General features: G+C 40.9%; 1 protein-coding gene across 1 annotated transcript in view; it reads right to left on the bottom strand.

The window, feature by feature from the left end:
* DNAH17 (dynein axonemal heavy chain 17) overlaps positions 1-14,310 on the bottom strand; it is a gene marked incomplete at its 5' end in the record, with an annotated part of 137,252 nt that overhangs the window by 73,613 nt on the left and 49,329 nt on the right. Inside the window, 9 exons of the mRNA XM_081936791.1 lie at positions 735-908; positions 1,765-2,047; positions 3,419-3,567; positions 3,659-3,786; positions 7,508-7,640; positions 9,909-10,046; positions 11,107-11,334; positions 12,128-12,266; positions 13,465-13,622. Of these exons, the coding sequence (XP_081792917.1) occupies positions 735-908; positions 1,765-2,047; positions 3,419-3,567; positions 3,659-3,786; positions 7,508-7,640; positions 9,909-10,046; positions 11,107-11,334; positions 12,128-12,266; positions 13,465-13,622 (1,530 nt within the window). The remainder of the gene's footprint in view (positions 1-734; positions 909-1,764; positions 2,048-3,418; positions 3,568-3,658; positions 3,787-7,507; positions 7,641-9,908; positions 10,047-11,106; positions 11,335-12,127; positions 12,267-13,464; positions 13,623-14,310) is intronic.

Raw genomic sequence — 14,310 nt, 5'->3', positions numbered from 1 at the left:
TTCAGTCACTAAGTCATGTGCAATTCTTCGCAACCCCATGGACCATAGCATGCCAGGCCTTTCCTGCCCTCCACTGTCTCCCAGAGTTTGCCCAAATTCATGTTCATTGCAACAATGGCACTCTCTAGCCAATTCATCCTCTGCCGTCCCCTTCTCCTTTTGCCTCCAATCTTTCTGGACCTTTTCCAATGAGTCCTCTCTTCTCATTTGGCCAATGTATTTGAGCTTTGACTTCAGTATCCTTCCAAAGGGTTGAGTCAGGGTTGATTTCCTCTAGTATTGACCCTCTGTCATTTTTCTTCTACAAATATGTGGCTTACCCACGGTAAGATGCAAACATCCACCGGGATAATTAAAGTACCATATCTGTGCAGGACTTCTATTTTAAATTTCATGACAACCGTATAACAACTTTCATTTATTCTTTCTGATACATACGTACAGTATAGTCCATACTATTTGTTCATTTTTTAAAACCAATCTTGCTGCAGTGGTAATTGTTGTTTTGAAGGATTTAGATATAAGCTGTGGGTAGATATATTGGAAACATGACAAGAAACTGGTATCTCAAATTACCAGTAGAATATAAATCAACAATCTGTATTTCTCCCAAACTTGTTTTGAGTTAGTAGATTCAGCATCTTTTGCTAATGTGAGTGATTTTTGCCTCAGAATACTGCAAAAGTACTCTAAAACAAGCAATATCAGAAGCAGAATTATTTCCAGCAAATTACCTGTAATGGGACATCTGGATCCAATTCAAATTGTGGCACTTTATCAGTCCATGGCATGAATTTCTTTGATTCTGGGTCAATGTAATAGTCAAAAATTGTTCCCTGAGATGGGAATTTGATTGTTTTAAATTCATTCACCCACCACTTGCTAAATTCCACACGATAATCCACAAGCTGCGGAGAAAGTTATGCATATTTTTTATGGTTTTAAACTTACATTTGATTTAAATTAGAATATGTTCTGAAAACATGACCAGAGGGAATATAATAAAACATCAAAACAAAATTTATCAAAGCTAAATGAGCTTTAAAAAAATCAAATGCAGGCATAATCTGAGTGAATGATCTGAATCAACTGCTATGATAAACAGGGATAACTTCCCAAACCCCATTACCCCATTCATCTCAATGAGGGCCCAAATGACCACAATGTAGTAGTACTAGTGGAATATATGATTTTTTTTTCCTTCATGGAATATATGATTTTTTTTTCCTTCAAAGATGGGCCAAAACCCCATTACTTCCATTGATTCTAAAGGATGTGTGGCCTCGAAAAGAATCCTGGTAAACAATATAACGTATCAATGAAATGTTAAACCCTAAGAAGATGGAAGTGATTTTGGTATCAATTGTGTCAGTGCAGAAACCTTTGAAAAAGGCCCATAGAAAAATGGACTCTATGTACTGAACGTTGTTTATGGCGTCATTGGTTTATATTAGCAATGGCGAACCTTTTTCGCCTCGGGTGCCATAAGCATCGTGCACGCTTGTATACTTACCCCATAATTTTATGCCCCCCACATCGTACCCCTGTGCATGCGTGCATGACCCCTACCACCACTGCACACAGCTTTCTTGGAACCTGGGGAGGCCGAAAATGGCCTCCTCCCCCCGGAGGCCCTCCAGAGGCCAGAAACGGCCCATTTTCCGACTTCCGTGTGTGCCATAGGTTCGCCATCACGGATCTATATTGAGATAGCTCTTGAATTATAGTAACGGAAGACCTGATCACTTCCATTTCTGAAGATACCTGATCTTGGAACATTGCTCCTCCGAAAGCCCAGAAGCAAGCAAATACAAAATAGAGTTCGTATAGCTCTTTGGGAGAATCTGGAGGTGTGTTGGTTGGGGTCAAGAGGCATTCTAGTAAATAGAGAATCATTTGCACCACAGTCACTTCAGGAACAGGGGTTATCTTCTTGAACCCAAATTTCAGTTTGTCCAAACAAACTGGTAAGTATTTATCAAACAAGATCATCAGGTTAGCTTTTTCTGATTGCACTTCTCGGCGCTCAATCCAGCTGCTCACTATTCTGTAGAGTGACATAAAATTAGTTATTGAATATGCATTCTCATGCATGTAACATGTGCCATGCATGTAACATGTACCCATCAACTGATATTTTTTATTCTTCTTCTTTCCCCCCTCTTACACTACATCTTTATAGGAATGCCATTTAAATTACAGGGAAGGTATTTAGCTGTTAAGAAAGACATAACATACTACTCAATAAATAGTACAAATAAATCAATAAATACCATCAGTGTATGATCAGTGTGTTTTGGTAATTACCAAATGAAGCTAATCATTTTTGTGTAAACTACATTGCGTATACAAGTTACACCTTTTGGTAAAAATAAAGCATCAGAAGTTCCTTATTTTGGAGAACAGGTCAACATGTTTGAAAGGAAAAGGAGAAACAAGAATTGACAATCAACCAATCATTAATAGTTGACCTATTAGTACTTATTCCCAATAATATCTCATCCCAACCGTCTCAATTTTATTCTAAAACTCGAATTCATTTCTCTCCGCTCTGCACAACCCAAGGGAGGGAGGGAGAAATCATAATGTTGCACTCATCATGGAGGCGTCCTTCACAAGTGTCCTTATGCTGTCATAGCAACTATACTATATATGGAGGACCTTAACCCCATAATAATATCCAGGCACTACAGAAGGGTTCAGCACCTAGGAAATGGGTCAAGGGAAATTTTTCTTTAATGATTACATGTCTCATGTAGCACTGTCTGTCCAAAATTTTCTTAGACAGCAAGTAACTTGCTGTTGGAACTAGAATAATCTGGAATAATGCAATAATAGATTCCTGGCAACATCCTCATATGACCAGTGAGGACTGTGTCTCATCTATAATGGGATATATTATAGATCAAATATATATATTTGTTTTCGTAGATTTTCACGGGTGTAGGTATGCTGGTTTTGTTGTATTCGGGTCTTTTCCCGTGTAAGATTGAGATTGTCTTTGCAACGTTTACAGATTTACAGAAAGATGGCAGCTCCGTTCCCATTTTGAGCCCAAGGTTGAAGATAGCAGGTGAGATCCTGCCGAAACGTTGCAAAGACAATCTCAATCTTACACGGGAAAAGACCCGAATACAACAAAACCAGCATATATATATTATTGAATGTGTGTGTGTGTGTGTGTGCGCGCGCACGCACGCGCGCTGATAAATAAATAAAGGGAGACTAGTATAGATCTATTTCAAGCTATTTAGCTCTCATCAGCTAGCCATACCCTTACTGGGATTTGAACCTGGGCTGTATTACCTATTAGGCAGATGTATTAGCCACTAAGCCACAGGCTCTCCTCCTTTATCATATATATATAAAATCTAAAAATGGGTGCACTGATACACTTTCAAAGGAAATCAGGACTTACGGATTCCAGCCCAGGTCAGCGGGATTGATATACAAAATTCCTGCTCGAGACACCGTGGCAGGTGTTGCTGTCCTTAGGTGACTGATTTCAAACACAAGCCTCATGGTGGGGTTTAGTGGAATTCTCTCATTGCTGGCTAAGGTCAGCACCTAGGAAGGAGGAAATCAAATCATACAATGCAACTTCCTAATTTCATAAAAGTGGATGCCAATGACTGAGTCCCTAGCTTGTTGTGCTGACCTTGTTGTCATCCATCACGGTATTCAAAGATTCAATCCACATGGGATCAATATCTCCATCTAGAACAATCCATTTAGGTCCTCGGTGAGTTACATTAGCTAGATCTCGCATTATAGTTGAAAATAAGCCTGTCCAGAACAGAGCAATTCTCAATGAATTTTATAATATGCAGGTATGTGCTCAAGTTGCAGTAATCTTATAGCAGAAAGAAGGCACAGAGCTGATAAAAACATATATCAACACATGCTGACCAATAAAGTTATTAAACTATTTGTGATTATCATCTCATTTATATAAATCCCCAAGCTGTAATGTGCTAGCAATTCATCATCCAGAAAACGGGGGAAATACTAGTTGGTCTTCAGCAAAGCTGACATGAGCAATTTTCAAAGAGCACCTAAATCATGGGTCCATTTCAGTTTTACAGATGGTAAAGAAGAATTTTGGTACAAGACAGATACTGCTGCAAAAAAAGGGTTCAGTAGTGTGTTCTCAGCAGATTTGCAAATCACCAACAGTATCATCCCTAAAGATCATAAGTGTCTAAATTGCTGACATTAGCAGAGATAATTCTTTAGGTGGTTCAAGGCTTTGTACATGAATATTAACAGCAAGGCACTTTGAACAGTAATTGATTACTGTAACTTACTGTAAGTAAGTTACTTACTTAAGTTACTGTAACAGTAACTATATTCTACACAGGCTGGTGTTTTAAAATCATGTCTTGGGGGAGCTATCACCTAGCTACTTTCTGGCTCTATATGGGGCTGCCCCACAAAGAGAATTAGTAACAGATATGTTAATGTATTCATATTTGCAGCTAGTAAATATGAATGGGGGCATATTGACTCCAGCTGGATAGACCACAGATGTTCATAAACTTTTCCTTAGAACAAGATTATGTATCTTTTTAAGATACTTCCAAAACAAGGGATTGTGCCATTCCAGATAGCTCTGCATTCTTCTGAGCGAGTATTTTTATCCCTGTTTGGCAGCTGAGTCCATTTATTTCCTGGCACAACTATAATTGTTTTTCCAGGTGAATCAGTGGATCTCTGCAGAGCTGCAGCTGGGCCATTTCCTCAGCTGGGAAAACACCTGCTTTCTAAATTCTAGGCATACTCCAATTGACAGAGAGTCATCCCAAAGAAGGTGAAGCAGAAGGACTTTGGTGTCACCATTCACCACTATTTTAAATTGTGCAATAAAAAAAGAGACCATGCTAGAGTCCTCCATTTTAGTAACTATAGAGGGAATAAAGGAAGAAATATGCTACATTTATAAATGATACTTAGATACTTAGAATAACAGAGTTGGAAGGGGCCTTGGAGGCCTTCTAGTCCAACCCCCTGCTCAGGCAGGAAACCTTACACCACTTCAGACAAATGGTTATCCAATATCTTCTTAAAAACCTCCAGTGTTGGAGCATTCAGAACTTCTGGAGGCAAGCTGTTCCACTGATTAATTGTTCTAATTGTCAGGAAAGTTCTCCTCAGTTCTAAGTTGCTTCTCTCCTTGATTAGTTTCCACCCATTGCTTCTTGTCCTGCCTTCGGGTGCTTTGGTTGACTCCCTCTTCTTTGTGGCAACCCCTGAGATATTGCTATCATGTCTCCCCTAGTCCTTCTTTTCATTAAACTAGACATCCAGCTACCGTTCTTCATATGTTTTAGCCTCCAGTCTCCTAATCATATTTGTTGCTCTTCTCTGCACTCTTTCTAGAGTCTCCACATCTTTTTTACATCGTGGCGATCAGAACTGAATGCAGTATTCCAAGTGTGGCCTTACCAAGGCATTATAAAGTGGTATTAACACTTCACGTGATCTTGATTCTATCCCTCTGTTGATGCACCCTAGGACTGTGTTGGCTTTTTTGGCAGCTGCTGCACACTGCTGGTTCATATTCAAATGGTTGTCCATTAGGACTCCAAGATCCCTCTCACAGTTACTACTATTGAGCAAGGTACCACATATACTGTACCTGTGTGTTTGGTTTTTCTTGCCTAAATACTCAGTAGGCTCAGTGCCTTTCATCTCCTTTCTTTTGATCTGCTCAGTTGATCATTGTCCTGGGCTCCTCCTCCATTTGTGGAACAAAACTCTCTTCGCAGTCTTCTGTTCAATCCTTGCACAGAGACTGCAGCTTTGCCATAGATTGCAATCCTCTGTCCATGGGCAGTTCTCTCTATCTCTTTCCCATCTTGAACCTTGGGTAAATATGTCATCCCTCTACAACTTAGCTTTTCTGACTGGACACCAAAAACTGCTCGATACACTGACACTAACTCTCCATATTTTCTCTCCAGCCATTGCCTTCTGCAACACTCTATAGTATATTTTCTCTCCTCATTTTTCTCCCCCACCACAATTTTCTCCCTTCTCCTTCTTCCTATCTCCAATTTTAGGTTAGAGCAGCAGCATATCCATCCAGCAACAAAGGAGGTATGTGTCCCTCCCAGGGTTCTAGTCCCTAACCTCGCTATATAAAGCTGGACTAATGGGGTTGCTTTCTATCTGTGTCCCACAAGAGTACTGGCTGGCAGCCAGTTCAGCTATCAGCCTGTGTCAGAAGTGAGTTTTGCCATTTCACCCCGGATCAGGCAAACCAGTAGTGGCGGCACCGGGAGGCTCCGCCCACCTGACCGGACATTTCTGTGCAGAAGCGTCGCACAAGCATGCACCTAAGCGAACTGGTAGTAAAATAAATTGAAACACACCACTGGCCTGTATAATGGAGTAGCAATAGCAATACTTATATACTGCTTCACAGTGCTTTACAGCCCTCTCTAAGCAGTTTACAGAGTCAGCTTATTGCCCCCAACAATCTGGGTCCTCATTTTACCCACCTCGGAAGGATAGAAGGCTGAGTCAATCGTGAGCCTGTGGGACTCGAAGTGCTGGCAGCCGGTAGTCAGCAGAAGTAGCCTGCAGTACTGCTTTCTAACCACTGCGCCACCACAGCCCTATGTACCTGCACTTCCAGGCCAGAATTGAGTTTCCTTTCTCCTATTTCTCTCTCCTTTTGCTAACTCACGCCAGTGTAACAGTAGTCATACCAAGCCTTAGTTTAATAAAGAACTGGTTGACTCATATGTCGTTTTCAAAGTGTTGAAACTGCTTCCAATGAGATTGGTCTCAAATCATTTCAGAAATATTTCAGAGAATTTGAACAGTAAACATGGTGAAAACAGAAAAACCCTTTCTTTGAATAATTAAAATAAACCTGATAACATTTGGCAGCTATCATATACAGTATATGCATTTGGTATCTTCCTTAGTTATAAGCTTTTAAAAATGTCAAATCATTAAAGAGATTTGTCATTGGATATTCCATGGGGAAAAAAATAATCCTGGTTTTTTTTTGTCCTGCTTGACGTTGGCCCAAATAACTGAAGTGGGGAAGAATCTTTACACAGTGTAACAAAGGGTTCTTTTTAGAAAGTGATAGTATTAGAATTTTAAACAGCATGAATGTGTTTTAAGTTCATGACTGTAGTATGTAATTTTCCCAAATGAAATATCTCTGAGTTTCCTAAGCAAACCATTATTCTAAGTGAAGATAAGTGAATTGTAATTATTATTATTTTCACCAAGACTCTAATTTTGTAAAAAAAAAATAGTGCCACTATAGTAGTATTTCAGGGGAAAAACATTTAAATGTCAATCTGTAAAACAAATGCATGATGTTTCTATGTATATTCATGTAACACATCTGCTATTTTGTACTGTTTTCTCAGCTTTTATAGAATCACCTTTTTTGTGATGTCTGTAGATTGTAGTTGAACAACAATTCAAATTAAAAAGCGTTGTTCAGCTACAATCTCCAGAAAGTAGCTATATTGTTTCTTACCATCTTTCCATTCTCTTGTTGCTGGGTTAATTATGCCAAATAGCTCATCACAAGTCACAGCTTTAGGATCAAGATCAACAGCTACAGGCTTCCTCTTCATGAGCTGATAAGTTTTATTCAGAGATTTTAATACCTGTCAGAAGGAAAAGATTGAGTGCTTTGTCCATCATGTTCACACTATTGTGTCCATTCCTAATCTGGCTTTCTTCAGATATATTGGATTTCGATTTTAAGCTTCTTCGAACCAGCCTACGCAAAAGATGCAACCACTAACACACTTTTGGAAAGCCCCATGATTGGAACTCCAAAGGTATTGATTGAATTGATGGGTTCCACAAGTCCGAAAGCTTAATACAATACAATACAATACAATAGTAGAGTTGGAAGGGACCTTGGAGGTCTTCTAGTCCAACCCCCTGCCTAGGCAGGAAACCCTATACCGTTTCAGACAGATGCCTATCCAACATCTTCTTAAAGACTTCCAGTGTTGGGGCATTCACAACTTCTGGAGGCAACTTCTGTTCCACTGATTAATTGTTCTAACTGTCAGGAAGTTTCTCCTCAGTTCTAAGTTGCTTCTCCCCTTGATTAGTTTCCACCCATTGCCTCTTGTTCTACCCTCAGGTGCCTTGGAGAACAGTTTGACTCCCTCTTCTTTGTGGCAACCCCTGAGATATTGGAAGCTTGGAAGAGTAGACCTCTGGTCCTGGTGACCGACCCAGACTGGACGTTGGATTGACTGGATATGTATGGTTGCCTAATTTGCAAGGAAGACTTTGGGTAGCTTACATGTAAAAACTGGGAATTAAAAGTATTATAATATAATATGTAATCCCAGACCATAAAAAAACAGGCTAACACAACAGAAATAATAATAATAATCAGGGAAGCAACTAAGGCCGGCTAGCTCAGGTCTTGTTCAAAAGCCTTATCTGTGAGCTCATCCTGAGATCTGGTCAATGCTTGGCAGAAGAACCAAGTTTTTAGTGCCCTGTAGAAATAGAGAAGGGGAATCTAAATCAGGGGGAAATGATGTCTCATGGGGCAGGGATATGATTCCTGGTTCCCACTAAGTGGGATTATTTTAGTTTAGTTTAGTTTATTACATTTATAAACCGCCCCCTCTCCCCGAAGGGACTTGGGGCGGTGTACAGACAATAAATATACAATAAAAATTTTGTGAAAGGGACTTGAAGCATGTTCTCTCTGCCAGATCTTAGCATTTTGCACTTAGCACTTAGACTTATATACCACTTCACAGTGCTTTACAGCTATCTCTAAACTGATTTGGTTTACAGAGTCAGCATATTGCCCCCAACAATATGGGGCAATATGGATCCTCATTTTACCCACCTCAGAAGGATGGAAGGCTGAATCAACCTTGAGCCTGATGAGACTCAAACTGACAAACTGCTGGCAGATGGTGATCAGCAGAAATAGCCTGCAGTACTACATTCACTGTGGCTGCGCCACCGCGCCACCACAGCTCTTAATTCTTAAATCTTATAGGTTGAATTGACATAACCATGTTACATGGGTGCACCAAGACGAGTTTATAATTATTTGTTTCACTGCATTTGAATAGCTCCCAGATAGTGTTCAAGGGAAGCCCTATGTAGAGCACACTGCAGTAGTTTAAACAGAGGGTGATATATATGTTATGTTACTGTGAATAGGACATGCCAATCCAGGATTGTGCAAAGGCCTACTTGGCATGCCTGCTACCTGCTTCTCCAGCAACAGCTTAGATTTCTAGAGAATGTCCAAATTGTGCACAAGTTCTAACTGAGGGAATATAACCTCAACCAGGACCAAAGATGAGGAGGGTTCTCAAACCCACTCAAAGAGCTACAAAAGTCCTAACCGGAAGCTCCTCATTCAATTCTGAAGCTGACCGGAAGTCCAGTTCCCCCACCATAGGGTCTCCTCCTAGCACGGCGTCCTTTTTCCTCTACCTGTCCTAACTGAAAGCCCTATCAATTGTGGAGCTGACCAATAACAGGGAGCAACAGCACAGAGATGAAAGAGCCACATGCGGCTCCAGAGCCTCAGGTTGCTGACCCCTGGTGTAGCCAAAGGCTGTTGTTCTCTATCCAAATGCTCATAGCCTCTTTATATCCTACTTCCCCAGGCAAATGAGATCATTGGAACCACCAGCGTGTGATGGAGCTAGCCACTTATCTGGGCTTCCTCCAGACAGCAGTGCATTCAGGCCCCTGATCTTAGGTGTAAGATCTGTCAATCACAAATATTCTGGGAATCAGTGTGTGATGGCTGCCATGTTCTGTGAAACCAATTTTAAGCAAAACATTTCTATTTCCAGTTGGCCCTTGGTGATGACACTGAACTCATATCTGAGTCCTTGGCTAAAAAATCCCAAGTGGTGAAACAGGGTTCCCACCTGTGACTTGCCAGAGCCGGCATTTCCAATCACGAACACCGAGTGTCGGACTTGCAGTAGTTCCTCTAGCTGCACCACCTTCAAAACAAAACTCTCCTCAGGTTGCAGACGGAGCTCAACAACAGCTTGTTTAATAATCTGAGGATAAGAGAAATCACAAACAGAGTTGTTTCCAGATTGGGTCAGTCTTGCATGTTTTATTTTTCCATTTACTATATTCCAGGTCATTTCTATTAATCTTCATGACTGACCCACACAAGGAGAGAGGGGGGAGGGAGAGAGAGAGAGGGAGAGGGAAAGGGGGAGGGAGGGAGAGGGAGGGAGAGAGAGAGTGAGATAGAGTCATCAACTTATGTCCTGTATTGGAACCAGAACCTCTGTCGCTAGAAGACAGTTATTAAATGAGTTACACCTGATTTTGCACCCCTTTTTTTTGCTATAGTAGTTAAGCAAATCACCAGGGTTGTTAAGCGAATCCAGATTCCCCCACGTATTTTGCTTGTTGAAAGTCAGCTAGCAAGGTTGTAAATAGTGATCATGGGACAATGCAGGAGATCATAAATTCATGCCAGTTGCCAAACATCCAAATTTTGATCATGTGACTGTGAGGGCTGGTCATAAGTCACTTCCTTTTTTTGCACCATCACTCTAAATAAATGGTTGTAAGTCGAGGGATATTCATACGTTCTATGCCATCCATCTCCCTGCCTGTCTGTTTACACTGACTGTACGATAGTGGTAGCAGTGGAGGTGTTTAAAGACAAGAATCAAAGTGTGTAATTCAGACACAAACAATACCACAAATATAATTGCATGTGACTCTATCCATTAGTCAAGAGAGTAGGAAGTAAGCTCTGTGTGTGTGTGTGTGTGTGTGTGTGTGAGTGTGAGAGTGAGAGAGAGAGAGAGAGAGAGAGAGAGAGAGAGAGAGAGAGAGAGAGAGAGAGAGAGAGAGAGAGAAATGGGCCAAGAGAATTCCTCTGTATCCTCTGAAGCATGGCCTGGTATCATGATTCTCCTTATAGGCCCTGTTTTTCAGTCTTATAACTCAAGTAAGAAGAGAGGGCAGTTTCTGAATCAAGGCTGTTCTTCAGATGACATCTTGATTTTCCCACAGAAGAAAGTACTTGTATTTCTAACAAGAAGCATTTAGTTGCTTTCCTTAGCCCCTTGCTTGAACCCACAGTAGCCAACTCACCTTCTCAAAGTTCAGGTCACGCTTCCGGGGTACATCCAGGGCTGGGAAAAGGTCCCCAATGAGTCCCATGAACACAGGTAAGTCGTCAGTCACAATCTTGGGTATATTAAAATCTCGCAAAGCTCTCATGAGGACCTGGTCTTCAGCCCGGCCTGGGTCTCCTCTCTTCAGGGACCCTGCCACCACTAGCACAGATTTGATAGCTCTCAACCCCCAGTCGTAGTGATCCTGAGAGACAGAAAATGCCGTTAGAACTCCAGGTGAATAAAATGATGTCGCTTAAATAAGGCACAAAAGATCACCTACTTCCAATGAGAAGAAAGGACCGATGCTTCCCTTAGCAAAGATATCCACTATTAATCAGAGGAAGATGGCCCTTCCCAAACCTTTTAAAGTCTTTTCTCAAAGACTTGAAACCAGGGGTGGGTTCTGACTTCTTTTACTGTCGGTTTGCTTAGGGACATGTTTCGGGTGCATGCGCAGAAGTAAAAAAATGATTTCTGTGCATATGCAGAAGCAAAAAACAAGATGGCGGCAGCTACGCGCAACCGAGATAATCGGTTTGGGCATGTGGCCAGCCAAGTTACTACCTACTTGGCCGAACCAGTCCAAACCAGTAGGAGCCCACCTCTGCTTTAAACCAGCTTTCCCCACCAAGGTTACTATATATTTTTCTGAACCACTAATCCCATCTCCCTCACTATGCTGAACAGGGATGATAGGAATTGCAATCCAAATACGTCTGTGGCTCCTGCAGGCCGTTTTGGCCTACCCAAATGAACAGGGTGCTCAGCTGCATTTATCATGGATTTATTCCAGATATTGAAATCTATACATTCTTGCAGTATTATCAAGGGCTTTGGAAACAACATTCGGCATAATGGAGTATTGGAGATGGAATTCGGCGAGTTATATTACTGTAATATTTTCAGAAATCTCTGCCAATTCTTTCCCACCAATTCTTTTGTTTGCTTTGAAATATTTGGCGCCGTAGCAGAGCTGGGGAACCACATTCAATTACCTGCTTGGAAAGTAGCTCCTTACATAGTGTGTAGAGGGTAATAAATTTCCTGGCCAGGAGCCTAGCTTCAATAAAACCTTCAGCAACAAGCATGATTTCACAGATAAGCTCAAAATCAGGAACAACCATGGCACAGGGCCTACGAGAGGACATGAGGGAAAATGAACATCTGGAGTGCTTATACTGCAGAAGCAACAAGCACATCTTTCCATTCAGCTACAGGGAGCACTCACTGCAAATGCCAGACACAATTCAATTTCAAGTGCCTCTATTAGAAAAAAAAATCCACCTGCTGTAAAAAGGTAAAACAATGATACATACATTTTTTGTGATGTGTAATTGACAGCCTTCTCGTATAATGATATTTTATGCAAAGAAGTCATTTTGAATATTACCTGGCCACATTTTCAGTATAAAGGGACTTCAGGTGTACTTTGAAAGTTTATTTTAGGGCACCCAGTCATATACTTGTTCAGGGATTTCCAGCCTTTCTTGGCTGGTGACACATTTGCCCAGAATATCATCGGGCTCCAGCTACCAGCCCTGGATGACATCTTCACATCTCACTGTTTGAAGACGTTGCACAACATTCTCAGAGACTGCTCCCATCCTGCTTACAATCTTTTTGGACTGTTGCCTTCTGGCAGAAGATACAGAACAATTAAAACTCGGACCACATGTCTTCTGAATAGTTTTTGTCCCAGGGCTATAATTTCACTCAACAATGAACTAAAGGGCCACCATCAGTGAGCTATTGGACAGCATTACTTGGTCTGTTGTGTGGATGCTTGGGTGGTTTAGGGGCAGGAAATTTTTGGTGTGTGGAGGGATTGTCATGTGTGCTGGGCCTGGTCTCTGGGTGTTTGTGAATTTCGTTGTGTGGGTATATTGTGTATATACGTATAATGACAATAAAGTATTCCATTTGGAAATTTAAGAGCATCTCATTGAGTGCCTTCTTGAAATGGGCATTCTGGGGGACTTTGTCCCATTAAAGTCTGCCAAAGTAGGCAATCTTAAATATACATTTCTATGTCAAATTCAGCTCTTGCTAATTTAATAGACATGAATATGGACATGTTCTTGTAGTGGCAATATAATAGAAGTCGTTTGCCATCGTTTCTTCTGACAGATATGCTCATATTAGTTCTATAGCCCAGATATTCCTTGCAGGCCTCTCATCCAAGTGCCCCACTTAGCTTCAAAGCCAAAACAAACATAGCCACCTGAGTTTCTGTATTTAATGCTTGGTCTTTCTTTTGAGCCAATTCCCCAAGTCAAACTTTTTCATTATTCAAGCCAACCTGCATTTCTTCATTTCCTCAAGATATTAATACCTGAATAAAGCTTTCAGATTTTCAGGCAGTTCAGTACGACCTGCATACCCAGGATTCATGGTAATAAACATTCCAACAGTGGGAATCAGAGAGATTATCTCTCCAAGGAAATTGAATGTCTTCTTCTTGGCTCGAATAGCGTCTTGAACACATTTAACCTAAACAATGAGAAGAAGATCATTTTATTGATTTCACACGTGGCTGAATTTGGAAAATGAAGAGCAGTGCACAAATATTTACATACAAATGTATAACAATTCAAACTATAATACCAAAGGCATGTTGGATAAATAATAAACCCAGGAATAACAGCACACTGAAGCTCACACATTCATTTCCCAGGACATTTTATGGCAAATTAGCCATGACTAAAATAATGCTTATGCATGTGAATAAGGCTTTTTGCAAGTTGAAAAGTACCAATTTTTAAAGCGCCGCTGTAGGCTTCAGCTATGAATGGCAAATTGTTCACTGTTAAGAATGAGAAGAGAAAGCATTTCCCATGAATAGCTTCTGGATGGTCTCATGTTGTCAAACCTAATGGGCTCTATTGTGTGGTTTTGACAACATCTCACTGACTGCTTGGTTCTGGGCAGCCTCAGCACCTATCAATCAAGTGAAGAGGAATAAGGGAACTCTGGGGAACTTTCTGGGTTCTTTGAAAACAACATTCTGCAAACATTCATGGCACTCTCATAATCAGTCACATCTACAGCTTGTCATAGTACTACACTAATGTTAAACTTATTTCAATGCTTTATGTGAGACAACTTGATGCTTCATGCCGGCAATAGCAATTGCTTAATTGTAGTTAACAGTTATAGGCAGATTCCACTGTAACCATTA

This window comes from Natrix helvetica (genome assembly GCF_964273705.1).
Source record: "Natrix helvetica genome assembly, chromosome: 1".
NCBI lineage: Eukaryota > Metazoa > Chordata > Lepidosauria > Squamata > Natricidae > Natrix > Natrix helvetica.
The sequence above is the reverse complement of the archived record's forward strand: the minus strand, read 5'-3'. Positions and strand labels throughout refer to the sequence as shown.